The 26717-nt window shown below is 44.5% G+C and overlaps 1 protein-coding gene across 3 annotated transcripts in view; it reads left to right on the top strand.

Moving 5' to 3' along the window:
* The window catches only part of LOC115576750 (beta-1,3-galactosyltransferase 1-like), a 101208-nt gene extending 77170 nt beyond the window's left edge, over positions 1-24038 (top strand). Inside the window, exons 3-4 of one of the 3 annotated variants that reach the window (XM_030409313.1) lie at positions 2654-2772; positions 21837-24038. In XM_030409313.1, coding sequence (XP_030265173.1) covers positions 22102-23088 — 987 coding nt within the window. In that variant the 5' untranslated portion in view covers positions 2654-2772; positions 21837-22101 and the 3' untranslated portion in view covers positions 23089-24038. Of the gene's footprint in view, positions 1-2653; positions 2773-21600; positions 21625-21836 lie in introns of those variants that run through there. The other 2 variants (XM_030409314.1, XM_030409312.1) reach the window with 2 other exon arrangements.
* The last annotated feature ends 2679 nt before the right edge of the window (positions 24039-26717 follow it).

The following is a 26717-nucleotide window of genomic DNA, read 5'->3' as shown; positions in this document are numbered from 1 at the left end:
ATGAAATGAAACCTCGGTCACATTCTGCTCGCTTTTAATCAAGAATCCATCACGCTTGAACGTAGAGCGCAAATTCACTTTTTACAACCTTCGAGATTCTCACCACGAGTTCATCTATTAATTCTGCGCCTAATTAAATGACATTACGACGAGCACTGTAGCAAATAACAATTAGTCTAATTAAGCAGATAGAAAGATGATCTGTAAACTCTCAGCATTGACTATGGGTGTTTTAATTAGTGATTTAATGAAAGCCACAAGGAAGTTCTGGTTATTGAGTGGTGACAAGTGAAGCCCGCCGTACGAAGCGCTCGTCACTGTTGTCTTTATGGTTGGAGTGCAGCGCTCAGAAGGGACATAATTAAAGCGCACGATTAGATTGCGCAATATAATTAAATCCTAAATATCTCATGGCTGCAACAGATGAGTTCATCTGCGTTGTGTATATAGACTTTAAATCTGCGCAATGTGTGTGCAGCGGCTCCTGCTTTATCTACTGTGTCAACACTTGCACTCCAGACTTCCTTGTGCTCAGGTAAAATGTCTTCAGGCTTTTGATTTTCCTTACAGTTTATAAGGATGGTTTTGGAGTGTTTAAGCCATTTACTAATAGCTGCTTAATTCTTCAGTTAGTGCCTGTCATTTCCCAAAGCAAAGAATTATGATCGAACTGATGCTGTACGGTGTTGAATTGTCTCGTTATTGGAGCCTCTTGTCACAATACTTTGTTGACACCTTACTGACAGGGATTGACTAACTTGTAATGCCTTACATGCTCCTGGGATGATTCCATGTCGTATGATGGGAAGTCATTCTTCTGACTCCTCTGTGGTCATGGGCAGCTAATGTGGCAACAACATGGATGCTACAAAGAAAATGTTTTGTATTACAAAGTGATTATTGTCCCTAAAACCACTAAAATATTGCTTCACCTGACTATTAATCAACGTCAAAGCTGATAAATACAACATCAGTCTACATGGACAGCAAGTAACGGTTACAAGCCAGCACCAAATTATAATAACATGTTAGCAAAAAATTTACATGCAATCAGTGTTGCCAATATTGGAAAATGAACTGACTTTGCAATTATTTTTATTTTTTTGCTTTATTGTGATATGAAAACATGTTCCCCATATTAGTTCATTATTAAATTAATTGATTTGTGGACTCCTTAAAGTGAAGGTTCACATTTTAAGGAGTCCACTTGAGTCACTAAGAGCACATGTGACACTCATGGTTAGTTAAAAACTCAAAAAATGGTCGTAAAACGAGACTAAATTGTGGCAGCCTCATATGCAATATGTGAATTATTTAAAACTTACTTACTTTCTAACCATTGATCAAAAAAATTACTTCTGTCTGTCCATTTCAGTGTATATGACATCAACGTCGGCCAGCCGGTACAAAAAATTATTTCGCTGAGTTTCCAAATTGTTCTTCGGACTTGAGGGGGCGTTCATGTCAGTTCTCTCAGTTGGGAACTAATCTTTCAGTTTGTTCCACCACATGAATGTGCTTTTCCTAATTTGTTTTCCAACTCTGATCATCCAATGTTATTTCACCTCTGGCGTAGGAGAATGGTGCCTTCATGTGCTGTTGTGTAGCTACAACTGCCTGCATGTCTGATAATGACTTGTTTTCCCAGGTGAGTTTGCAAACATCACAGCATATGAATGCAGTGCTCAAGGCTCCGTCATCAAACATTCCCTTAAGCGCTTGAAAGCACCACCATGAAGGATTCACAAGTCACCCCAGCACTGCTTAAAGTCTAAAATTGAATATCTGACATAAACCAGTGCAGATCTCTTGTAAACTCGTTGGATTTATCAAAGATAATGTGAAAAAAACATTTGTGTTGTCATTTAATATCAGTAAAGCCCCAAAGACGGAAACATCGACCTGTTTCAATTATGTATTCATTGAGAGTCTGCCTCTGGCTTCTTCGTTTCGTGACTGTTTATACTTAATTCATTTTATTGCATCACAAGACCTGTTTTTTGGACAGTTTTTGTATTTTTGTGTGAGTCCCACTACATATTCAGACTAAGCATTGACTTGTCTGTCTAACTTCTGCTTCTTGCACTTTTACGGCCGTTTATTCCATCGAAAACAGAGCGGAAAAAATCAATCAGACAAAGTACCTCATTGAGGCGGACCTGCCGAGTTTCAACATTCACTGCTGTTATGCAACCCTGAAGTTCTGATCCTGACAGCTCTCAGACATCCTCCTTTCAAGGACGGAGACAGAAAAATGAATTTGCGGCAAGAGAGGGGGGTCAGTGAACAACTGTGTTTACGCTGCGAGCGGGCGGAGAGTTTTTTTCGGGAGGGAAGCAATCTTCTCCTGCCCCCCGCCTCCTGACCTGAACAGACATAAAGCTATACTTAAGAATGAGTGAAAAGGTGACAGCATGTTCACTTTCACCACTGACACTTTCTTCTCCAAGTACACACTAAACTATTCTTATTCACACTGTCAAGTGGGTGAAGAGTTAGTTGTCAGGGTAACTGTTTTACTAAAAACTCTATTGAATTGCAGAAAATGTGTTGAGAAAAAATCTGAAAGGGAAGCTTCATTGAAAAGGAATTGTGATTGTCAGTGCAGCGAGGACAGTCTTTGTCCTCACCTGCCTTCATCATTGGTTTATAGGAACAAGATAAAGATGCCACAGGGAAAAGCACGCTGACCCCGACAGCGACACAGATGTAGGACTTGGGGATGCTGGGAAACGGAGTGGTTTGAAAGAATTGGCTGTGGACTCCAGAAAGGTTTGTCTTTGTTCGACAGAATGTTTCACCACAATTGGCTGAGGTCCAACTGTGAAAAACACGCTGCAAAAATGTTTTTTTGGACTTCTTGGTTCCCTGTGGGCACCAACAAGAAAAAAACTGAGAATATCAAAGTAAGAAATTTGAGCATCGTGACAGCTCAACTTTATACGGACCAAACTAATTTGGTCATCTGTCAGTCGGCGTAACGCCACCATGAGATCCTCTTTTCTTACATCCAGAAGAAAAGTGAGTATTTCCTTTACATATAAATTACTCAAGCACACACTAATACACAGACAATACAAAACAAAAAACAGAACAAAATGCCTCCCAAGCCGCACATAGCTGCACTTATTCAACATGTAATGTGTGCTACCAAACAGTAGAGACGGCCATTAAAGGGTCAATGAAGCTTGACATTTTTCTCTTGATGCACAGTATCGCAGGATTGAAGCTAGAGGCTTATCATGCCTTTTTTGGCTCATGAGTAAATCTTTATATCTGACTCCTGTCGAGGTCAAGATGGCCGCCGCTGCAGGGACTCTCTCAGTTTGAAAGGAGGTGTTGGTGTTTCTCATCAGAAGCTCAGAGCCCCCCCACAGAGCGTCAGGACTGAGTCTGAGTCACATCAGATAAAGAAATGGAGAGATGAGTTGTTGATTATCTCTTTTTGGGATTTCATGTAAAATCAGTGAAAGTAATGTTTCCAGCAGTGATCTCTCTCCCATTGATTAGAAAGGATTAGACATTAGCTGTGCTGAATTGACTACAGAAGGAGAGATAAGGTCTAATCAGAGATGCTGTGAGAAGTAACTTTGGTTTCATCTCAAGATGCCCCTCCAGTGAAGCCACGTCGACTGGGTGTATATTTTTTTATTTATTTATTTATCTTTTTAGACAGAACCCCAGCCACTTCTTGAAGAAACTGAATGATCCTGCTTTGATGGAGGCCATTTTGTAGTTGGTCAAGGACAGGCAGGAAGATGAGAGGAAGGCGTCAGGGGAATTAGGCTTTTTTCATTTTCCGCATTTTGTATGCACCGAAGGCTCCGTCAGTGAAGGATTTTTTTGTTAATTGATTTTCAAATGCGCTCTGGTTTTAGTACGTCTTAATATCTAAAGTGCAGTCTGAGCTTATATTTTCGGGAAGGACAGAATATAATTGAACCTACTGTATATCACCACACACACTTATATACACTGACACATATGCGCAGTCATCTTTGACGGGCGGGAGGGAAGGCGTCATCTCAGCGGCCAGCTCAAATCGATCGGTCCCAGAGGAAAGAAAGCTGGTCCAGCAGCTAATCACAGAGATGGATCTCCCATCTGACAGCCGTCATAAGCGGTGAGACGGCTGCCGGATCTCTTCCTGTCATCACCGACACACTCTAACGGAAAGACACACACACATTTCTGTTAAGGGCTGTGTGACGTTTTGGGGGGGGTTTTGCTGAAGGTTAGTGTGGTGTCTCAGCTCAGATTTATATATCAGTTCATTCATTCTTTGTGGGATTGTTTTACAAGAAAAAAATAATTGAAAACTGTACTTCCCAAATATATTGTGTTGACATGTGGGAATTGAACATTTGAAATTAAGAAAGATATTGACTTTCAGCTGACTCTCAATAGTAACAGTGGGCGACATCATCATTTCTGTGATTCTTCGTTTGTGTAGTTCAAGCCTGAACAATTGAAATTTGTCATGAATATCCAAATGTAGCACTTTTATTTAGTAGCCAGATGTTTGTTCTGTGTTAACACCAAGGTTTTGTATCCGTGTGATACCCAGTCTGTTTTTTCATTTGATTCATGTAATCTAATGGCTAGTTGCGTACCAGATGATGCTATCAAAATATAACCTGTTTATTCATTACCTGGCAGTGATGACCGTTCAATTAAAATTATGAAGCAGCTGGACTTTTTAAAAACCCTTTCATTATGTTTGCCACTGATCTATGATTCAGAGTTAATGCCAGGGCGGGTCCTGCTTTTTTATCAAATCAAATATAGGACTCAGTCCGCCTCTCCAACCCAAATCATTCCCATGCAGCTTGCCTCTAACTTCCTACATTCACTTTCCCCCAAAGCCTCACTTTAAACCTCTTCACTGCATGTCTCCTTAATCCTAATTAGAGAAACACTTTAAAGGGGTGTTAAGTCATCTAATGGGTGTTTTATTTACAAGGTTTGAAACTTGAAGCCTCAGCACTTGGCAGGATAATCGTTGAGTCACTGGTATTGATCAACAACCCTATTAAACCCTCTGCAGATATATTACAGTCATTCAGTGCGCTGGGACAGTTAGAATTATACTTAGAGGTTTGGGGTTGGAGCATTACTCTGCCCCATGTCTCCCATTCACCTCTTCACTCTCCTCCCTCCTCTTCTCTCTTTATCTTTCTTTCCATTCCTCGCTGTAACAATAGCTCCTCTGTCAAAGCTCGGCCCGGAGGTGAAGATGTTTAAATAGCTCTCATTAATGTGGCGCTCAGAGATGCAGACATTCAGCTGGAGGTACAGTCGGCTAGTATCCACACCAGTTAACCTTGTCCAGTCCTCGGAAGATTTAAATATTCATCTCCCTGCTGCTGGAGGAGATGAATATCATTTATTCAACCAGTTTCCATTCTTTCACAAAAGGCACATTTGAACTTCCACTTTCCGCGATGCAGTCACCGTGGTAACACCATCACAGGGTGCAGTGTGGCATCCTAGCTGCAGCATGACATCATAGCTGCAGTGTGGCATCGTATTCGCAGTTTGGCACGATAGCTGCAGCATGGTATAATATCTGCCGCACAGAATCTTAGCTTCAGTGTGGCATCGTAGCTGCAGTTTGGCACGATAGCTGCAGCATGGTATAATATCTGCCGCACAGAATCTTAGCTTCAGTGTGGCATCGTAGCTGCAGCATGGCATCATATCTGCAACATGGCATCATATCTGCAGCGTGGCATCATAGCTGCAGCGTGGCATCATAGCTGCAGCGAGGCATCATATCTGCAGCATGGCACCATAGCTGCAGCGTGGCATCGTATTCGCAGTTTGGCATCATAGCTGCAGCGTGGCGTCATAGCTGCAGCAAGGCATCATAGCTGCAGCAAGGCATCATATCTGCAGCGTGGCATAGCTGCAGCGAGGCATCATATCTGCAGCATGGCACCATAGCTGCAGCGTGGCATCGTATTCGCAGTTTGGCATCATATCTGCAGCGTGGCACCATAGCTGCAGCGTGGCATCATATCTGCAGCATGGCACCATAGCTGCAGCATGGCATCATATCTGCAGCATGGCACCATAGCTGCAGCGTGGCATCATATCTGCAGCATGGCACCATAGCTGCAGCGTGGCATCATATCTGCAGCATGGCACCATAGCTGCAGCATGGCATCATATCTGCAGCATGGCACCATATCTGCAGGGTGGCATCACAGCTAAGTAAACAGCTCTAACATATCGTAAAAAATGCACATAAATAAACATATGCAGCTTGCCCATGTCTCGCCTACGCTCTAGTGTTTACCCTCCTCATTCCTTGACTCACTCAACACACTAACCCACACACACACACGCGCTCACACACATTGCATACGCACACATCCCCTCTGATCTCATAGTGCATCCTTGGGGCTGCTCCGACACAAACAAAGCAAAGTTTAAGGTTAATACCACTCCTTTGAATACTCCTCATCCTTATACTGATGTGTTTGCCAGGGGTAAAAAGTTCATGGAATTGCATTCTGCTCTGTTTGTGTGTAAGCGTGTGTGTGGTAGTGTGTGTATGCTGATAGGGTATGTGTGCGTTTTTAAGCCAAACTGCATCTGACAGGCTGACAGAACAATGAAAACTAGAGTGTGTATTTTTTCCGTCAGGGTTTAGGTCGAAGGCAAACTCCGCTCCACACTTTACCCACACGCGTGCACACACACACACACACGCACACATATATATGGCACATAAATAGAAAAATTGACTCAAAGACATGCTCTCTGCAGCGCCTCACCTCTGTGAAGCTGAAGCTTAGTGGGTCTGACAGGTGGGAATCATTTATTTACCGAGGGCATACTGAGCAGCATGGCTTCTGACCGGACCTCATGCTGGCTGGAGATAGCCACCTCACCTCCATGGGCCCGGGGGCAACTGTGGGGCAGCCACACCGCGGGTTATCACGCCATCCGCACACACACACACACACGCACAAACACAACCATCACGAGGTCTGAAATGCCTGCTGTGATTTCTGCAGGATAGTAGACTTGGTGCATGTGTGTGCCACTGTGTGGAGAGAGGAGCATGTCTATTAATGTTTTATCCGCCTCCCTTGAGGTCCACAGGCTGCGATTTGCGAGGAGCCCACATTTATGCAAAAGTACCATTTCAATGTCAATACTTTATATGTAAATATCAGCAAGGTTTGCTGTGTAGTCAACTGGTTGCCAAGGATTAATGAGCCAAACGTTTAAATAAGGAACATAAATTATATAAAAGCAGCAGAAACTGATTGAAAACAAGAGAAGTGATTCTCTAATGAAAATATAATAACCCACCTTTCAGCCACTATTTATGCCTGCCAAATCTAAAAGATATTTAGATTCATACATTTTAACAAGCCTGTCAAGGGAAAAAACGGATGCCAGCACGACAGGAAAACAGCAATATATCACTTAGTTTTCATTGACTCACACAACATGTGTCACCGACACCATCAAAGCCATCATCTCTGCACAGAAAAAGCACACAAAGGTGAAAATCACATCAGGCCTGGCTGTATTCACACCGGCAGTTACGTGAAAGGAGAGGTAAGCGGTTATGTGGGCTAGATAATGTGCAGGACCGACTCCAAAAGGTTTATCAGCCACAATTTATGTCTGCCAAACGATAAATAAAAGAGGATATTAAGACTCACATGCACCTAACAAGTCTGTCATGAGATATATAAGACTTCAGCATGATTTTCTGGAGATGTGAGGAGTACATTCACCACCATAACATCATTATAAAGCAACAGGTCTATCAGATCTTAACAAAAGATCACATATATAACTAAAAAAAAGGAAACTTTGGCAAAATCTGTCAGCTCCGATGCTACCAAATCTCTTTGAGAACATGCCCGAGTAATATATCATCTGGCTGATATTATTAGCTCATGGCAGATGTATCAGTACCAGCATATATGTTGTCCAGTATGCGCTGATGTGAAACATTTTTTTTATATCCTCACAGATGAGAAGCTAAACATAGAAATTAATCGACTTATTGCTGTAGCTCTCTGGTGAGCTGTGTCTTGTCTATGTCAGAATTGAATTCAAAGTTTCATAAATATTTTAAGCTCATCAAGGTTACCAGGAAAAAAAAAGGGGGGGGGGGGGAGGAAATCAGGTCTACAGCTGCTGCTTAAATGTGTCTGCAGGTTGTCAACATTCATCAGGCTGCAGCGAAAACCTTTCTTATCACACAAATAAGACTGATTACAGATCTCAGCTTTGGCTGTTTATAACTTGAGCTATTTAAATGCTGGAAAACTGAACATAATTAAGATGCCGTATGGGATTTGACAAGGATTCAGATTTGATAGAATGTAATCAAATTCCGACAATATGAATCATTTCCAGATACAGAACAGGGGAGGGTTGTCATATTTGCTATCGTCTGTTGTGCTTAATGGTGTGTAGAGTTCAGCTACTTTTTCACGATTTTAGTTGTATTTCCACATGAGATGACTTTTGTATGGGGTCAGTTTTGATTGGCACTGCTATTAAATCAGTTGAGTCCATGTTTACACACTCAAAACACTCATAAATCAATGTTTACATATAAAACAACATAAAAACTCTTGAGATAGTCATACAAGACGCGGTTAAAAAGATCTGGAGATACTGCACTCTAGCTGTGTGTGTGTGTGTGTGTGTGTGTGTGTGTGTGTGTGTGTGTGTGTGTGTGTGTGTGTGTGTGCTGCCCCTCAGTAGGAGGAGTGTTATTTACCGGAAGGAGTGCTGAAGCTGCATGTCCTCGGCCTGTGCTGCCATCAGCAGTGGCAGAGGTGTCTGTGTGTGTGTGTGTGTGAGGAAGTTTGTGTATACGTGTGTGTGTGTGTGTGTGTTCCGGTGTGTGTGCTTGTGTGGACAGGCCAGGAGACAAGGCAATTACCACAGGACCCTTCATCTGGCACCCTCTCAGCTCTCAGGTTCACGTAGCAACTAAAAGCTCCGAGCAAAGACACTGAGAAGGTGTGTGTGAGCGTGTGTGTGTGTGCACCTGTGCGTGCACATCGGCCTTACATTTTATTCTTTTAAACCTGGAGAGACAGTGGAGGACATCTGCCCATGAGCATGCGAGATAAAAAAAAAAGCTGCGAGTGTGTCTGCCTTCTGCGTCATGTGCGTTCTCCCCCCAGCATCGCCCCGCGTTATCTCGACAGGTGCAGTTGTCTGCGCCCTGCAATATAATGGGATGTGTTCAGCCTGTTCCACGCTCCAGCCGTCTGCCAGCGCTGAGATGGTGTTCCTGATAAACTCCTCGCCCCCTCGATAGAGGCTGGAGCTCTGCAGCAGGGTGAAGCACGGTGGAGCAGTGCACATATGTTTGGAGCGGTGCTGGCCCCTCCGTCTCCGTCAGCTCCCTCCAGGTGTTTTCATAAGTAAATTAGTTAATGTGAATGATGTGTCTGCGCTTCGGAATGCATTCATCTGTTCAGAAGTGCATGAGTTAATTAGCTGTCTTGTATTAGAGCTTGACTTGGGAGGTTTTCCACTGAAAATTGTGTTGGTAGATTTTGTGTGTGTGTGTGTGTGTGTGTGTGTGTGTGTGTGTGTGTGTGTGTGTGTGTGTGTGTGTGTGTGTGTGTGTTGTGTGGTGCTAATTGATGCCTGTAGTGCATCAGTCCCTCTGGTGAGCATATGGCTGTTTAATGCTGCGGAGCCTCGCTGTGATCTGCTGGGGAACAGGGTGCTGAGGTGCCAGGGGGCGTCACGTCATGAAGTCAAGGGAGACATGTGCGCCTATAGTGTTTGAAGACCTGTAGACATGTTTTTACTTCTGGCGTGAGTGTTTTTGTGTTTGTGAGTCCGTGGATGAACGCACAAAAAGTGATAGCCATTCTTCAATGAGAGGAGCTCCTTCCTCTGAACAATTCCATCCTGGGAATTCTGGCTTGGGCTGTTCTGATTGGACAAATTAGTTATCGTGGCTGTTTTCTGGTGATGAATTCTTAATAATGAAATAAGAGGTATAGCTATCAACATGGGGGATGATATATCTTGGTCCCGGTTCATAGACCTCGCTGTCAATCAAGAAATCAAAACTGTTGTAGCCCAGATCTGGCCCACACCAGACACGTTCACCCAGCCCACATACTGCATGGAATGAAGGCGCTTGGGAGGTCTGTTTGCCAGATCGGAGGCGTCAGCCAAGAGCGAGCCAAATCAACCAGATCTGGCTTTGTGTTCTGGTTTATTGGGTTTGCTCATGGCTGACACGTGGCCGTGCTTGTGGCTCCGATCTGGCAAACAGGTGCCATCATTCCACGCCGTATACGGGCTGGATGAACGTGTCTGGCACAATTTTTACTCTCTCTCACTGACTTTTTCCTTTGGTGTAAATATGTTTAAGGGTAAGCAATCCATAGAAAAAAACTGAATGGCTAAACACCTCTAAGGGAGGGTATGATTTGGAATTGGTTCACCCAAAACACTACACTTCTGCAATTCTGGCTCATTACAGGGAGAGAGAGAAAGACAAAACCCAAATCATGATTCATTATCCTCAAAGCAGAGAGGACAGTGTACTTTAAAGCGAGCTAATTTTATCAACTAAGTGCTGAGAGTACCCATTTGTGTAGAGAACGGAACATCACTTATCTAAATTTTCGCCCTGTCCGTCGCGATGTGAAGTGCCACTTTTTTCGATTGCTGGTTGCCTCACTTTTGGAGAGAGACACTTTATATGAATAACGCTATATGCATGCAATTCACATCACCAAGTGTCTGGTGGATCGGGGCGTTTTTGTCCCCATAGAAACCGCTGCCATATGGAGAGGGGAGCACGGTGGGAGAAATGCGATCACTCAGAATGATAATGTTGGTCGAGATTTGAATATTTTCGTCTTCCTTTGAATTCAGGCTTCTGTAGCTCAGTTATTATTACCTCTACTTTACTTCCCGTGTTTAGATGTGCTGCTGTTGATGGAGGTCGTTGTCCTCAGGATATTATGCTTGCGATATTATGAAAGTCTGATTCATTGCCTCGCTGACGGTTGTAACAAAAAGGAAATAGCATTAGAGAACCACCCTGAGAGGCCCGATCAATAGCAGAGAATTTACAAGCTCATCAGAGACCGCCGGTACTGCTTTTACTGATGAAGGTGCTTGTAGACACTTTCATGGGTTTAAGGTCAATGCTCGAGTGAAGGGACCGAACACAAAAGGGCAAGATGAGGAGAAAAGTACTCGAATGAAAACAGTCGACTGAAGAGAAAGTGTGTGAGGAGCCGGCGCTACACGTCCGCTGCAGGCTGCCTCCGTATCGATCGCCCTCTCGGGTTTGTTTTTCCGCCTAACACAAAGGTTTCCTTTGCATCTGTGGGACTCGAGTGTTGAGGCGGCTGATTTACAGATTATCTGACTGAGCGTAAGATCTTTACAAGGAAGGATTGTGAGATTGACAATATGAACTTATCACCTCAAATCAAGAAGGTGGATTGAGATAAAGAAATTAAATCCTGCTGTCGAGTACAGGAAAGCAAGACTCGAGTCATAGAAGTGAGAATTAACACTGAACAGTAGTGTGTAAGCTCTGCAGATCTTCTGGCTCTCTTGTCTCTGTGGTATTAAACCATCTATCAATTTAAGCAGCTAACTTGTGACGCTGCATTTTCAGCTTTAAACTTCATTATCCTGTTAATACAATTTCATGTCCGTTCTAGTTGATTTGTGTTGATCAAGTCCAGTGGGGCTGATGGATGTGCTTTATTGCATTTGGAAAATGACTTGCTGTGAACAACAGCCCCAAGAGAACGTGACGCTTTCTGAACCACGATAGCATTTGTCTTGCTTTGCTCACATCATTTTGTGGTTGATTTAATTTATCAAAACAGGACGATGATGTTTGTTTGAGGGCTTGGTAGTTGAACACCTTTACCATTTTTATACTGTAATTAGCATATAAGTTTAGCTTATGCACATGTTATTTATATGCCTTTCTGTTTTTTTTTCCTGGTGTGTCAGGCTTAAAGGAGAACTTTGGTCGATTTAAACATGCAGCTTCATTGCTCAAGCTACCCTTGACTTGCCAGTACCGAAGACGCGAACACATTTGGTCCGACCATTACAGAGCTCCGTGAACGGAGACTTAGCATTGAACGCTAACAGCATGGGGTCAGAACTTTACACTGTGTTTTAAGCATCTTAACATGCTCCACATCTCACACCAAAAGTTATGCAACATCAGCAGACACCTTAGCACACAGCACTGTAGCGTGTGTGACTCAAAATGAATAAAAAAGTAGTTAAAACAGTGTGTTTGTGCAAGCAGCTACTTACCTGTTTGTTGACATCTGTGTCTTCCGGTAGCTAGACCAAACTAGTCAATCCGTCGAGCGTGCACTTACTCCCTCACTGGCGGAGATGGAAACATAATCCAGCATTTTCGTGTTTATGTTCATAATGTACATGTCCATGTTACAGCCTGTCATGAGCCATGAGCCTTACAATAGCCTCTTAAGCCTGTTAAGTGCACACTCGATGGATATGCTAGTTTGGTCTAGCTACCGGAACACACGGATGTCAACAAACAGGTATGTAGCTGCTTGCACAAACACACTATTTTAACTATTTTTTTTATTCATTTTGAGTCATACACGCTACAGTGCTGTGTTGTAAGGTGTCTGCTGATGTTGCATAACTTTTGGTGTAAGATGTGGAGCATGTTAAGACGCTTAAAACACAGTGCAAAGTTCTGACCCCATGCTGTTAGCGTTCAATGCTAAGTCTCCGTTCAGCGGAGCTCTGTAATGGTTGGACCAAATTTGTTCGCGTCTTCGGTACTGGCAAGTCAAGGGTAGCTTGAGCAATGAAGCTGCATGTTTAAATCGACCGAAGTTCTCCTTTAATGTCACACCAGGAACCAGCATGGAGGCTGTTGACATTATTTCTTTTTTAGATATTTTCCTGCAGTCTCTCTTCGAGCGCTGCTTGAAGGGAGACAAATTGAAAATGCAGTGCGACCCCAACATCGTTTACTTCAGTGTGCATCATAAAATCTTGCTGGGGTTGGGGCGAAGATGTCCACCCCGTGTCATGTTTCCGTCACTGCCAACCGCCGCTGGGAGAAGGGATGGGCATTTTAAGCAAAGATGCTATCTGATCTCAGAACTATTTGATGATCTGGTTATAAGAATGCGGTTCTGTAATATCAGGTTATGCGTTATTACCAGATGCCAGTAAAAACAAGGGAAAATATTCGACAATCATGACCCATCCCCACTGGGAACTGATGCGTGTGCCCTTTCCTACTGAAGACTTAAGTTAGATGTTAGTTTGAGTTAGCTGATGTTTGAAAGGGTGTGTAAACACAGGTGGAGATGGTCCATTTAAATGAAAACAAACGGAGCATTATATTTGATCGTTAGACCCTTGTGATGACTTTGCACATTAAGTTGTGAAGGATTTATTACGTTGGTTCCCTGCCATGTTTAGGCTTCTGTTTTATACTTCGCAATGCATTGAACCTTTTAATATTTATATAGCAAATTTCACACACAATTCAATGGGCTTTACAAATATCCTTAAAGAGGCAGGAGTAATAATAATAATACCAGAATAGAAACTATTCATTTGAACGACATTGAGAGCCTTAATAACAGCTGTTTTGGTACAATAAAGAAGGCTAAATCCTTCGAGATTTGTGTTTAAAAAGATTATTCACAATATATTGAACGGTACTTTTGATTGACTGTTAAGTGAAGCCACAGATGGATCCACCCACTCAGTTCCAGAGGGGCTTCATGTTTCCTTACCTTGGGAAAAGCTGGAAACGCGTGACAGGAGAAGGTTTACAGAGTGCTGGCCTCCTGCAACAGAACATTGTCGCTATTCTCTTAAACAAGGCTGGTGTGACAGAACTGCTCCACTGCAGAGGCTTGACAGAGGGAAAAAAAACGCTGCTTGTACTGAGCAGCCGAGCAGCTCTTAGGTGTGAGCGTACAACTGTGAGGCCGGCCGCTGCCGAGGCGCTGAGAGTGTGTGCTCAGCAAAACTGCGCCCTGGATAATGTAAAAGTTTAAAAAAGCGAGTAGTTCTTCGCCCCGGGCGCCTGTGCTCTCTGGTGACTTGAGCTGATACATTTCATCAATACTGTAAAACTCTTGACTTCTACAGCCAGATCTATGAAGGTTATTACCACCTTACCGGCGCACAGCAGCACCTTAACCCTCCCCAGTCTCCTTGTTTGTCATGTATTGTCCTCGCCGGCTCTTATCACGTAATGTCTTCCCGGAGCGTTGTCCCCGCTCACCTCAATGCAGCGCCCAGCTTGAATATTGTATAACGCCAATGTCACCCAGTCGGACGGTGAAATGTATTACCTGCATGAATCAAGATGTCATTTTCAATTTATGAGGGTGCTTAGCATTCAGCACGCAGGCCTGGCCGGCGTGGGGGTGCCGGAGCTCCGCGGGTCCCCTCAGCAATGCCCTCCCTGACACAGCAAAGCAAATCGAATGCACCTGTGCTCATCTGGTTACTCATTTTTCTAGACAAAATGCAGCTGCAGCAAAACCCCCATGCCTCTTTCTCCTGCTTACTCATCCACCAGCACAGCACAGTAGCCTTTGCTTATAAACTCTCAGCTTGCTTTAACCTGCGTAAATCACCAAATGGGTCGGAGTCTCAGCTCACCAGAAAATTGAAGAATTGCTCGATAGGTTCTCCAGTTGACTTTAAACAAGTTTTAACTTCCAGCAATCATTCTGACATCCTCTGAGGCGAGCGTTCAAACAAAAACAAACGCTGAGAATTTGCTTGGCCGCAGACCGATGTGCCCCAGCCCCGCTTGGGCTCAAGTCTGCTCTGAAGTGTGGATGGAGCATCGGGCTTCTGTGCAGCGGCCAAATCTGTTGGCCGCTATTGATATCCCATTTCCTCTGTCACTCCTAAGCTGCTTTGCATTCAGAGGCTTTGCACTAAGCCCAGAGTGTCCAGCCTGTGGCCTGTAATACTGACTATACGGCCGGCTGTGCGCTGCACAACAATCATCGAGTCCTTTATTATCCAGGAAACAAAAGCAGAGCGAGCACCACACTGGGAGCCTTCCAGCCCTGACATTTTAATTGTGCTTCTGTCATATTAGGTGGGATACGAACCAATTTGGCCATTGCCGTTAAATTCCTCACGCATTAATTCCTCTTTTGAATGTTTAGAAGGTGACATAATGGGTTTTAGAGTTGGCAGAAGATTGGAGGAAAAGAGGATCAAACATCGGACAGAAGACAGTTTGTGTTTTTTATTTGTTTTTTTTCTCTTTTTGCGGCTGACAATTATAAACCTCCTGTTGAGCTTATCACACACTCAACAGCAGGAGCTCCAGATAAGGTGTTGAGTTATGGGCCTTGGGACGGCGGTTGTCAGCATCTGAGGAGTGTTTTTAAATCATTTTAAAGTTATTGCTCACGAAGAACAGCCGAAATGTAGTTAAAAGTCTTGAAAAATTTCACGGGCAGCTCTCATTGGCCTTCAAGTCTGGCTGAGGGCAAATAGTGTCTGCGCCTCTCCCCGCAGGGAGGCTGTCGTTTGTTCTGTAATCATAAAGCATACGCAGCCACTCCAAGACAACGCCACATGCCTGAGAGTCAAAGTGGCAGGTGTGTTTGATGAATCTAATTTGTTCCCGGGGACCAGTTTCCCACCGCGCGTTATTTTTTGCCTCCATCATCCACTCGATTCTTTTTGTTGTTGTTGTATATTTACAGGTCATGCCTCGCTTTCAAATACCGTCATCACGCTGCGATGTAAAGAACCTCCGAAGCGATTTTGACAGCTTTGCTTAAATCAGCAGTCGCGGGAAGAAAAAAAACGCAAGAGATGCAGCCTGCCGTCTTGTTTTCCTCCGCCAATCGTCAAAAAAAATCTGCGATATGGAAGCAGGCAGGGTGAAGGTTAGATGTCATCCCTGATTTATTTACCTCCATTTCCCCCACATACATGTAGCTCTAATGCAACACAGACAGCAGACATTACGGAGTAATAAACCACATCTGGGTAGCCTTTTTCCCTCTCTGACTCACACACGCACAGTCATCCTCCTCCCTCCTCACACCCTCCCCCGAGCAAGGTCACTCTCCGCTGCTCTAATGACTGCAATCAATTATCTGGTGCAACAATAAACGAGGCCGAAACTCCCACATCTCTGTAGCCTCGCAGCGTTTTCCGCAGCTCCGGCTTGTAGAGGTCACATGATTGTAAAGACAACAGAGCAGATGATTCACATCCATTCAAAGTTTCTGCGACCCGCACGCAGGAATGCTGTATAATAGTAAAATCTGTGATTGATTTCTTTAATGTGTGATAATGTAGGCGCCGCTGTGACTCCAGCCCCTGAAGCAAAGTACAGAATCGAATTTTCATTTTTTTTTTTTTTTTTTTTAGACAGAATAATGAATATAAACAGTTCAGACAATACCCGGGCTGCCGCTCATTATTATTTCATTGATGAAATCCTGATGATGTCGTAGTGATGTCATCAGTGTTGCCTCGTCTTGGGGTTGGAGACTTTTTCTTTAAAAGGTTTTTAACAGAGAGCCTGCATTACAAACAGAAGTAAAGCGTTTTCAAGGACATTGGCATTTGCAGGGCAGGAATCGGGGGCAAGTTGCATCGTGGGAATAAGCAGCAGGATCTAGCATTTGTACTGGAGTACTATGGATTAAACTGGGCTTCAGGGTGCCACTGTTGTGGTCACACAAAATCTATCAAGTGCAATATAACATTTCACTGGTTGCACCTGTGCGCCTGATATTCAGCAGGTCAGAGTGGAAAAAACATATATTTAAACAGTTACTTCTGTAGATTTGATTGTATCTTTTATATCTTATTATATTTATGATAGTTTTGATAAAGGAATCACTTTTATGTGTCTATTTGAGTTTGTCGAGCACTTTAAATGTGTAATATGTGAGAATTAAGATTCAAAACATTCAAAAATTGTCAACAGAATGTAAAGTAATAAGAGTTTTGATATATTTCCAAGACGTCTACGTGCTGTGTTGACAGCTACCGAATTTAGCACGCGAACCAGCTAGCCTGTCACGTCTTGTATGGTTGTCCTGTTTTCCAAACTGTCTAAGCTTTTATTATTCACATAAATAAACAAATTAAACTCACAATAGTTTAGTTTACTTGCCGCATTAACTGATCTTGAAACACACTTCCACCTCCAAACCTGACAGAGACAAGACCATTTCTTCCACATTCATACAGTATATTACAGTTATTACAGTTTCCTGTCGCGTGTGCTGTGAGTTAAATGGAGAAAGAAATGTATCTGCAGCTTGATTCCTGTTTATAATTGTTTTCAAAATGTCAAGACAGCTAATGAAATACAGTTGACAGGTGTGGCATATCAGGAGGCTGATTAAACAGCATGATCAGTGCGCAGGTGTGCTCAGGTCTGGTCACAATTGAAGGCCACTGGAAATAGCGCAGCAACAGGGAGCGTGCAGGCGGCATGCTGACTGCACGAGTGTCCACCAGAGCGATTACTCGTGAACCTAACGTTACTATAAGCTGTCTCCGGTGTTGTTTTCTGAGAATGTGGCCTTGCATTCAACACCACACCTCCACATCCAGCTCCTTTACTTTCTGCACAAACTGTCAGAGAGCGTCTCAGGGAAGCTTCTTGCTCACCAGGGTGTTGACCCGACTACAGGTCATAAGCACACAGCCAACCTTTTTGGGCAAACGCTCGCGCTTTGATGGCAGCTGGCGCTTTGGAGGAGTGAATCCTGGTTTACACCGTTTCTGGGGAGATGGCAGATAGCAGAGAAGAGAGACAATTTCTAGCATTTGACGTGAAAGGTGACTGATGTGATGAACCATTTCTCATAACTGTTTAATTTTCAATTGATTTTCTGTCAGTTAATCAATGAGTTGTCCCAGCAGTTGATGGTACTGAGGAGTGGTAAAAAAAAAAGTCTCCCTTCAAGCACTGGATGAATGTTTGATCACTGTGCAGAAGTGCCTTAAGAGCCTCCTCCTCCTCCTCCTCCTCCTCCTCCTCCTCCTCCACACAAAGGTGATCATACTGTCTTGGATCAGCGTGAGGTCTAATGGAGCAGCAACCGGTGCAGCAGAGCTCAGGATGAGGTTGCTAAATTGACTTCCTGCGGGGGGGGTTACGTTCAGAACTCTTAATGCTGGTGTGCTTCAGACTGACTGCATTTCTGTCCTCTAGTCTCTCACACTCCTGTCACCTCGCTGTCTTGACAACCAGTCGAGACTAGCAGATCATTAGCAATAAGCCCTGCGCACGACCGTCGGTAATGACTGTAATTATAATGCTCGTGTTTTTCTTCTTCTTGCTTTTCACACCTTAATGCCTGTTTTTTTTTGGGTTTTTTTTGGCATGTGGTATTTTGCAGTTATTCTTTTATTGACACGATTCGCCGCCCTTTTGCCGGCAGGTTGGTCATTATTGCGATCCGCCGGCAACGCTGAAGTGGCACTTCGATCCTATTCTCAGACGTGACCCTACACGAACATCGCGAGCAGCAAACGATGCAGACAAACAAATTAGTCTCCAGATTGTGATTTTTCTCTTCAGTATAAATAAAAGGTAAACCAGGCGATTGTGAGAACAGGAGCTGCTAGTAAAGTGCAGCTATGCCAGAAATTATAAACAAAGATAGCTTGGAATTGAAAAACAACTATTAGCAGATGTTACAGCCAGTGTAGGAAGAATCCTGACAGATGTTGCACAGATTTGCCTCATGATGTGGTGACACTGAAGCTTTTCTTCGTTCCAGACTTTTCACACTAGGGTTGCAGCAACCAGTTAACCTGTCACAATATTGAATTCTACCTTAATTGCGTTGGTTTTAAAGCTCAGGCAAAGCAGTCACGCTGCCTCGGGCGGCAAAAACTAAAAAACGGCGGTAGCTCATTTGGTAGAGCGTGCACCTCGTATACGGAGGCTGTGTCCTCGCTGCGGCAGAGTCCAACCTGTGGCCCATTGCTGCATGTCGTCCCCCTTCACTCGCCACCTGTTTCCTGTCAGTCTTCAGCTGTTCTATCAAATGCAGACATGAAATAGACCCTTTGTAATCGATCTCAAACTGTTGCAACCACACATCAAACAAATGGGACCAGTGAGATATCTTTGACTGTTTCAATTCCCAGTCATGTTCTCATGTTTGATCGCAGAGTCAAAGCGGACGAAGCACTTGATAGTAGAGATTGTAGATGTGTGATTTTAACATGAATTCAAAAGCCGAACCACTGTTAAACCCTCGCAGTCATTAGCCGCCAAGGAAACGACCTCAACAGCGATCTCATAAGCGACTCCGAAGCCTATACTATATAAGATCTATATATATGTATATATATTTTTATGCACAGTCCTTTTGGTCACCGTGCTAACACCTTTATGCCTCATACTTGAGCAGTTCTTTGTTAAAACACAGACAGCAACCCTCTGACCTCGTAATGTTACAGCGAAGACGTCTGTTTGTTTCTCGTGTGTGAGCTCTTTGTGACACCACAGAGCATAAATAAACACAAAGTGCGGCATTACTTGCTGTCATTGATCATATCATGTTAGTATAGATATATAAAGGGCACCATGTAGTCTTGGAGAAGAAATTCAAACTCAGTTTTAATAATTTGCAATCAATATACTCAGGAAACAACAAAGAAATAGAGGAGACTCTTAATACAATTTGGTGAATTTAATAACAATAATAATAATGATCTCAGGTCTTTCATCTGTAACAAACGGGTACTTGAATCTCTCACCAGACCGTTGAATCACAACACTGTGAGGCCTGTTCGGGGCCATGCTTAATTAGTCGGTGCTAACCACAAATTAACACTGTTGCTCCTGAATATTTCCCACTGAAAGAGCTGCATCACCACAAGTTACAAACTAAGATCTCATCGCCTGATACTCTGTCGGAAGCGGGAGAGGACATCTACTGGCTGCTAATGTAATTCAAAGTGACACGGCGGCAAGGAAAGATACAGCCGTCTTTCACTTTGCTCCAAGGGGAAGCGAGGTCTCTGGAATTTCCGTGAGGTGCATTTTCATACGAGGATGTCGGTGCTCGCGCAAAGCGAGCGGACAGTCGTTTTTTTTTTTTTGGGAGGATTATGAAACCAAAAGACCCCCGACAGAGGTGAAAACAAGCCGATCTGTCGAGCGAAGGAGCGATCCAGGTCAAGGAAAGAGGATGAATATGATGATTTAGTGGCTCTGATGGAGTGAGAGGGAGGAGAAGTGGAGGAGATTGAGTGGCTTAAGGGAGGCTGAATGCGATGGAGGATGTCAATAAGTTCAGGACGAGCCGTAAAGACAGGAATCATACGCCCCGTCAGGAAGGAAAAATTACACAGGTAAAGGTAGCTCCGGATGATATAACAGCGTGGGGAAACTTGAAACGAGGAGTCGCACAGACAAAAACAATAAAAAAAAAGAAGCCAGGAGGATAGAAGAGTGAGACAAAGAAGGCAGACAGCGAGGGAGGTAGTGAGACATATAAAGATGGATCAAGCGCCCACTGAAGTAGAGATGGAGAGAGTGATTGAGAGGGAGGAGGTGTGGAAAAGCAGCCATGATTAGATGGATTCTGCTGGACCATGAGATTGATGACTCTGCTTCAGAGCGTGAGGGAGGGCGCGGAGGGGAAGAGATAGTAGAAATAAGGAGGGAGGGGGGGTGAGAAATAACAGAAAAGTCCTGATGAAAAGAAGCGTTGCGCCCCGCAAGACAAAATCTGGAGTGTGATAAAAAAGAAGGGCCGGGTTTATCTTTAAAACAGAGCACGGGCTGCATCTCTGCACATTTCAGTATCTCTAATAGGATCTATACCACTTCTTTTTTTTTTCTTTTTTTTTGGGTTCAGTTTTGATCAGTTATGCATGATGGAAAAAATGTACTTCCCGAGAAGCAGAAGAATAGACGCGCTGCCACATCAGAAGGAGATTACGTCTGATCTGTTTGTAAAGAAGGATTAGGTTCAGTTTGGCTGTCGGACACCAAAAGAATCCTGTGAATCGGTCATCCATCGATGCCTCTGAATACAACGCGACGTTTAGCTGCCGACAGTTCACTTTTTTTTTTCCATATTTAGAGCTTAAATTTTTCCCCTGATGGTCCGTCAGTCGTCCAATTAGAGCCGCAGCTCTGGAAGTTCCACAGTAACGCCTATCCAGCTAACGAAGGAGTAGCTCATTACAGAGTAAAATATGTAAAATCCACATGCCAAGTTCAGTTTGACATTGAGGTGTCGAGAGGATGGGGAGGGAAGGAGCAGCTGGGGAGAACGAGAGGAAGCGGATATTAATCGTTCCCCATGAGAACGTTTCACTTTCACCTTCTCTGCCTTGATCCTTCTCCTCCTCCTCCTCCTCCTCCTCCTCCTCCTCCTCCTCCTCCTCCTTTTCCTCTCAGACTGCCAGAGTGGCTCTGATTTGCCGGCCTGTGTCTGGTCCAGGGGGGATAAGAGGGAGATAAACAGCGTTTGCAAACAGAAAGGAGTCAGAGCTGAGCCAGAGCAGGCCCAATAAATGGTAGAGTTTGCTGGGATATTCACTTTCTTCACACCACAGAGCTCTTATCAGACGCAGTGATGGAACGATAGGGTAACTGGCTGTGGCGCGGTGGACTGATGTTATGGGCTGTAATGAATGGGGAGTAAAAAAGTATTGTTAAATGTGTCACACGCTTTATCATGAAAATAAAAGATGTTAGAAGTTACACCTCCAGTCGACATGCTTATCTCCCTGCAGCGGTTTCATTATGGAGTTATGATTCATGTCGCCACTGACGGCCTGTCTTCTCATCTGTTTTTCAGATGCTGTCACAGAGAGCTGAACACATCCTGCGAGCTGCGATGGGACACAGTAAGGCCGTCGACACGATAAGAACTCTCTGCTGCGCTCCTTTTCAATCACGACACCAACAGTAGGCAGCGGAGGCATCCATTATCTGAAATTAATGTCAGCTGCGTTGCGGAGGCAGCCTCAAGCTGCGCCGCCAGATCTGAGACAACTCATGGAGGCGTGGCCTCGATGTTTCCAATGCTGCTGCCACTGGTAACGACAGCCAAGTGACCAGCGATGCCTTCTAAGGTCTCCTGCTTATACTTGCTGACAGTGGTTTGCTGGGCCAGCGCTCTGTGGTACCTGAGTGTGTCCCGCCCCTCCACTTCCTACGTGGGCCAGCTCAACATCCCCATACGCAAAGCACCCAAGGTGAACAAGAACTCCACCTTCAGTAACATCCGCACACGCTCGCTCAACCCGCACGACTTTGGCTACCTCATCAATGAGGACAAGAAGTGCGAGGCGGAGCCTCCCTTCCTCGTCATCCTCATCAGCACCACCCACAAGGAATTTGACGCCCGTCAGGCCATCAGAGAGACATGGGGTGACGAGAGCACGTTTCCAGATGTGCGTGTGGTCACGCTCTTCCTGTTGGGCCGCAGCACCGACACTGTCCTCAACCAGATGGTGGAGCAGGAGAGTCAGATCTTCCACGACATCGTAGTGGAGGATTTTATCGACTCATACCACAACCTGACGCTCAAGACGCTGATGGGCATGCGCTGGGTGGCCACATTTTGTGCAAAGGCTCAATATGTCCTCAAGACTGACAGTGACATCTTTGTCAACATGGAGAACCTCATCTACAACCTCCTGAAGCCTACCACTAAGCCCAGGAGGAGGTACTTCACCGGCTACGTCATCAACGGTGGGCCAATCAGAGACATGCGCAGCAAGTGGTACATGCCCAGGGATCTGTACCCAGAGAGCAAGTACCCGCCCTTCTGCTCCGGAACCGGATACATCTTCTCGGCAGACGTGGCCGAGCTCATATACAAGACCTCCTTACACACCAGGCTGCTGCACCTGGAGGACGTGTACGTCGGCGTGTGCCTGCGTAAGCTGGGCATCCACCCCTTCCAGAACAGCGGCTTCAACCACTGGAAGATGGCGTACAGCCTTTGCCGCTACCGCCGGGTGGTCACCGTGCACCAGATCTCCCCCGAGGAGATGCACCGCATCTGGAACGACATGACCAGCAAGAAACACCTGAAATGTTAGCAGGACTACCGGAGAGAGTCAGGGAGGAAGTGAATGTCCTCCTGACGCCTGCTTCACCATCAGAGGCAAATACTGTACAGCACGTAGCACCGAGCGCAAGGAACGTATCGACAAAGCATCCAGGACTGATCGCTTTGCCAGGAGTATCGATTAGTGCAAGGCCAAAGCAGACTCTTCTGTGTTCAGCATCCAGTTTATGAGAACTCCTCAGCTCAGACTCACAAAATTGGCACGTTGGAGAAGTGTTTTCCAAAAATGTGCGAAAATGTTCAGCCGGTTGGTTGTCATCGCCAGCAGCACTATGCTTTTTATAGGAGGCTCATTTATACAAGACACAAACTGTCCCCAATTACTCAACTGCAGATTACATAAATGCCAACACACTTCTTTGAACCCAGACGTTCGCCTCTTGGGTTGATCACAAGCTCTAATTATGAATGTTCCTCATGTATTTTCAGTTGTTGTACTCTGTGAACAAGGTGTTAATGTTGGATGTAGTGTCTGGCAGCGCGGCAGCTGTCGTCATCGTGAGGACCATGGTGGGTTTACAGTGTAATGACTCATTTAAATGGGCCGGAACGTCATCGCAGCAGAATTAGTCCAGAGTATTAATGAGGGGACGTGTTATTTTCTTTTCAGAAGCATATTTTCTTACAATAGATCCACAGGTCTTTGTATCGCGCAATGATAAAACATGTCTTCATGGAGTATCGGGGGCGAGCGTGAAGATATCGGCTGCTTGCATTCCCAAGTGAATGTTACTTCTGTTAATGTGTAATGTGCAGTTATTTGTGCGGCGCTGCGAGCAGGCTGCAGACTATTATATTTTCTATTACTTGAACACGGAGGAGAACAGATGTACTGTAAGAGCAGGACAAATATTACATTTTTGAGTGCTTTTCTTCTTTTCATTTACTTGAGATTAAATAAAGCGCTTTTATAAGACTTGATATTGTATTTATTACAGGAAACCATGTAAGAGTTTTTATTCTGCTCAATTTAATGCACATAATCTCACCAGAGGAAACTAAATTACGCTCTGAGGTGCTCCGACATGACTGTTGGAAAAACACGAGCGGTAGAAATGAAAGCGGCTCATTAGGACCGCCATTTGTTCAGCAGCAGCTGCGCTCAGGTTGAAGCGCTCAGGTCCCGGCGACGGCCGAAACACTGAGTGCCGCTGAAAATCTGTTCCTGAAAACAACACGGCCCTGTTCTTTTCAGTGCAGTTGTTGGCGTGTGTAAGTGGCGAGCGGCCTGTGATTTAATCAAATGTAGCATCTGCGTAATTGGCAGCTGAATGGCTGAATCTCAATCATAATGCCTTAACAAGAGGAAACGCTGAGGCAGGTGGATTTTTTTATGTTGAAATACAATGCAGAAGCTTATTTTGTTTTCTGCGTGCCCCATAGCTTCGTGTAGCATCTGTACAGTCAGATTCATTCTAAAACTTAATTTCCTATGTTTTTTTTCATGATAAAAGTCCTCCATTATTCAGTTATTTGACAGCTTTTATCATAAAGCAGTAAAAGACATCGTCGTAGCCCGTTTTGAGGTGCTGCGGGTTGCATCAGCCCCGCTCCAGAGAAGGTCCATCTTTGGCTCAACTTGGCGACTTAAACAGGTGATGGAAGTGCAAATCAGAGAACATATTCATAGTGCGCCTTCACTGAAAACATTTATTTTGCCTGTTGTTCCCTCACTCGGATGTCGGAGCGTCACTCGGCAGTTTTTCGACATTTATTTTCCTGCCTCACGTCTCCGCTTCACACGTGAACAAAACAGCGGGACGTCTTGACATGACAACTTCTTTCAGAGCCAATCACGGTCCATTATGTGACACGGGAACTAAAAAAAGGAAAAAACAAGAGTTAAAGCAGCACAACGAGATTACCTTGAAGAAAGGTTGCTTTAAGTGTTCAGTGATGTTCTGCTTTTGAAATGAACAATGGCGTGATTACATGTCTGGATTTCTCAGCGAGGGAGAAGCAGAAGAGCCCTTTCAGATCACGTTTTTTCAATTTGGAGTGTTTTTTTTGGAGGGTAAAAACCTGGATATATTTGAAGCAATTCGAGACAGAAACTATGGTGGGGAGAGGTTCCAGCGCGGTGAATAACAGAAGCTGACCTTCACTGTCTGAGTGATCAGTGAGGACAGACAGACAGAAGCCTGCTTTATAAACACAATATGAAACAGGCGCTTTATTAGAATTTGGCAGAAATGCTGCCTCTGGCAATAATAAAGATAAGTTTGTCCTCTACAGCAGTGTTGTGCAAAGACTTTTTGAAGGGCAGGGGCGAAAAAAAGGGTACTTTATCGCGCATTTTGGCTCCCAAGAGGGCACTTTAGTGCGCGTTTTGCTCCCAAAAGGGCACTTTAGCGCGTGTTTTGGCTCCCAAGAGGGCAGTTTATCATGTTTTAACCAGCCAAGGGGGCAGTTTAGTGTGTTTTGCCAACCAAGAGGGCACTTTGGCACACTTTTTTGGCTCTCAGGAGGGCACTTTAGCGCGCGTTTTGGCTCTCAGGAGGGCACTTTAGCGCGTGTTTTGGCTCTCAGGAGGGCACTTTAGCGCGCGTTTTTCAACAATTGGGCCACGAGGGGGGAGCGACTGCCCCACCCTTGTGCACATCACTGCTCTACAGGGACATTTAGTGGTCGTCAAACAGCATTAATAACTGTAAGACCATTGTTGCATCATTGCTGTACACTGAGAGATTGACAGTAAGCAACCAACCCTGAATTTCCAAAATCACAGGCTGTATACGTAGAAGACCTTTTACGTCTCATCCAGCGATTTTCTCATTGTAGTCTCTCCCTGTCGTGTCTGTCGGCCCAACCAGACAACGATTCTGCTCGGAAATCTTTCCCCGCTTTGGTGAAAACAGTCAAACACTCCATCATTTCTCGTTTTGGATGCCTCCAAAGCAATCTAATAGCGATTGTTTATTTCTTTAGGTGTGCGCGGCAAACGGCTTCACAGTAATTACTTTTGCCGTAGCCTCTTGATGCCCACAGGTGCGCGGGTGTGTGCGTTTGGATTTGTGAACCCTTTGTTCCGGGCGTCGTCGTCGTCATCGTCATCATCCGAGGGGAGCAGCAGCATCAGCAGCAGCATCAGCAGCACTCCGGTGGGATTCGTCGGCAGGGAAATGAAAAATGTCTTCTGTTCTGTACTTGCAAAGATAAACAGGAAAAAAAAAATGTGGGGAACACTTGTGGCGAGGCTCTCTCCTCAAACAGTTTTGCTCGGGAAAAAAAATCTTGTGGGAGCTTGTAGGCAGGAAACACAAAACACAAAAAAAAAAAAAAAAAAAAAAACACCGCCGCTGTTGTGTGATTCCCTCATAATAAAGCTATTCCCAGTCGGCGGCTTTGCGTCAAAAACGTCTTTTTGATCAGCTTCTGGAACAGTTTTGCAAACTCGAATATAATTGAAACAGTTTTATTCCGGTGTATCAGTTTAGACTGTGTTTTGGTTTATTGTGCATGAGCGAACCCGGCCCCCCGAACAGCCACAGCATGTTATCACTTAATGACTTTATTTTCTTATAAATAAAACGTACGAGCACGGCCTGCCCGGTGGTGTACATGTGAAATAATTGTTACTCGCTGCTTCTTATCGTTGCT

The sequence above is a fragment of the Sparus aurata genome, chromosome 24 (assembly GCF_900880675.1).
Source record: "Sparus aurata chromosome 24, fSpaAur1.1, whole genome shotgun sequence".
In the NCBI taxonomy this organism is placed as follows: Eukaryota; Metazoa; Chordata; class Actinopteri; order Spariformes; family Sparidae; genus Sparus; species Sparus aurata.
This window is presented reverse-complemented; position numbering and strand designations above follow the sequence as displayed.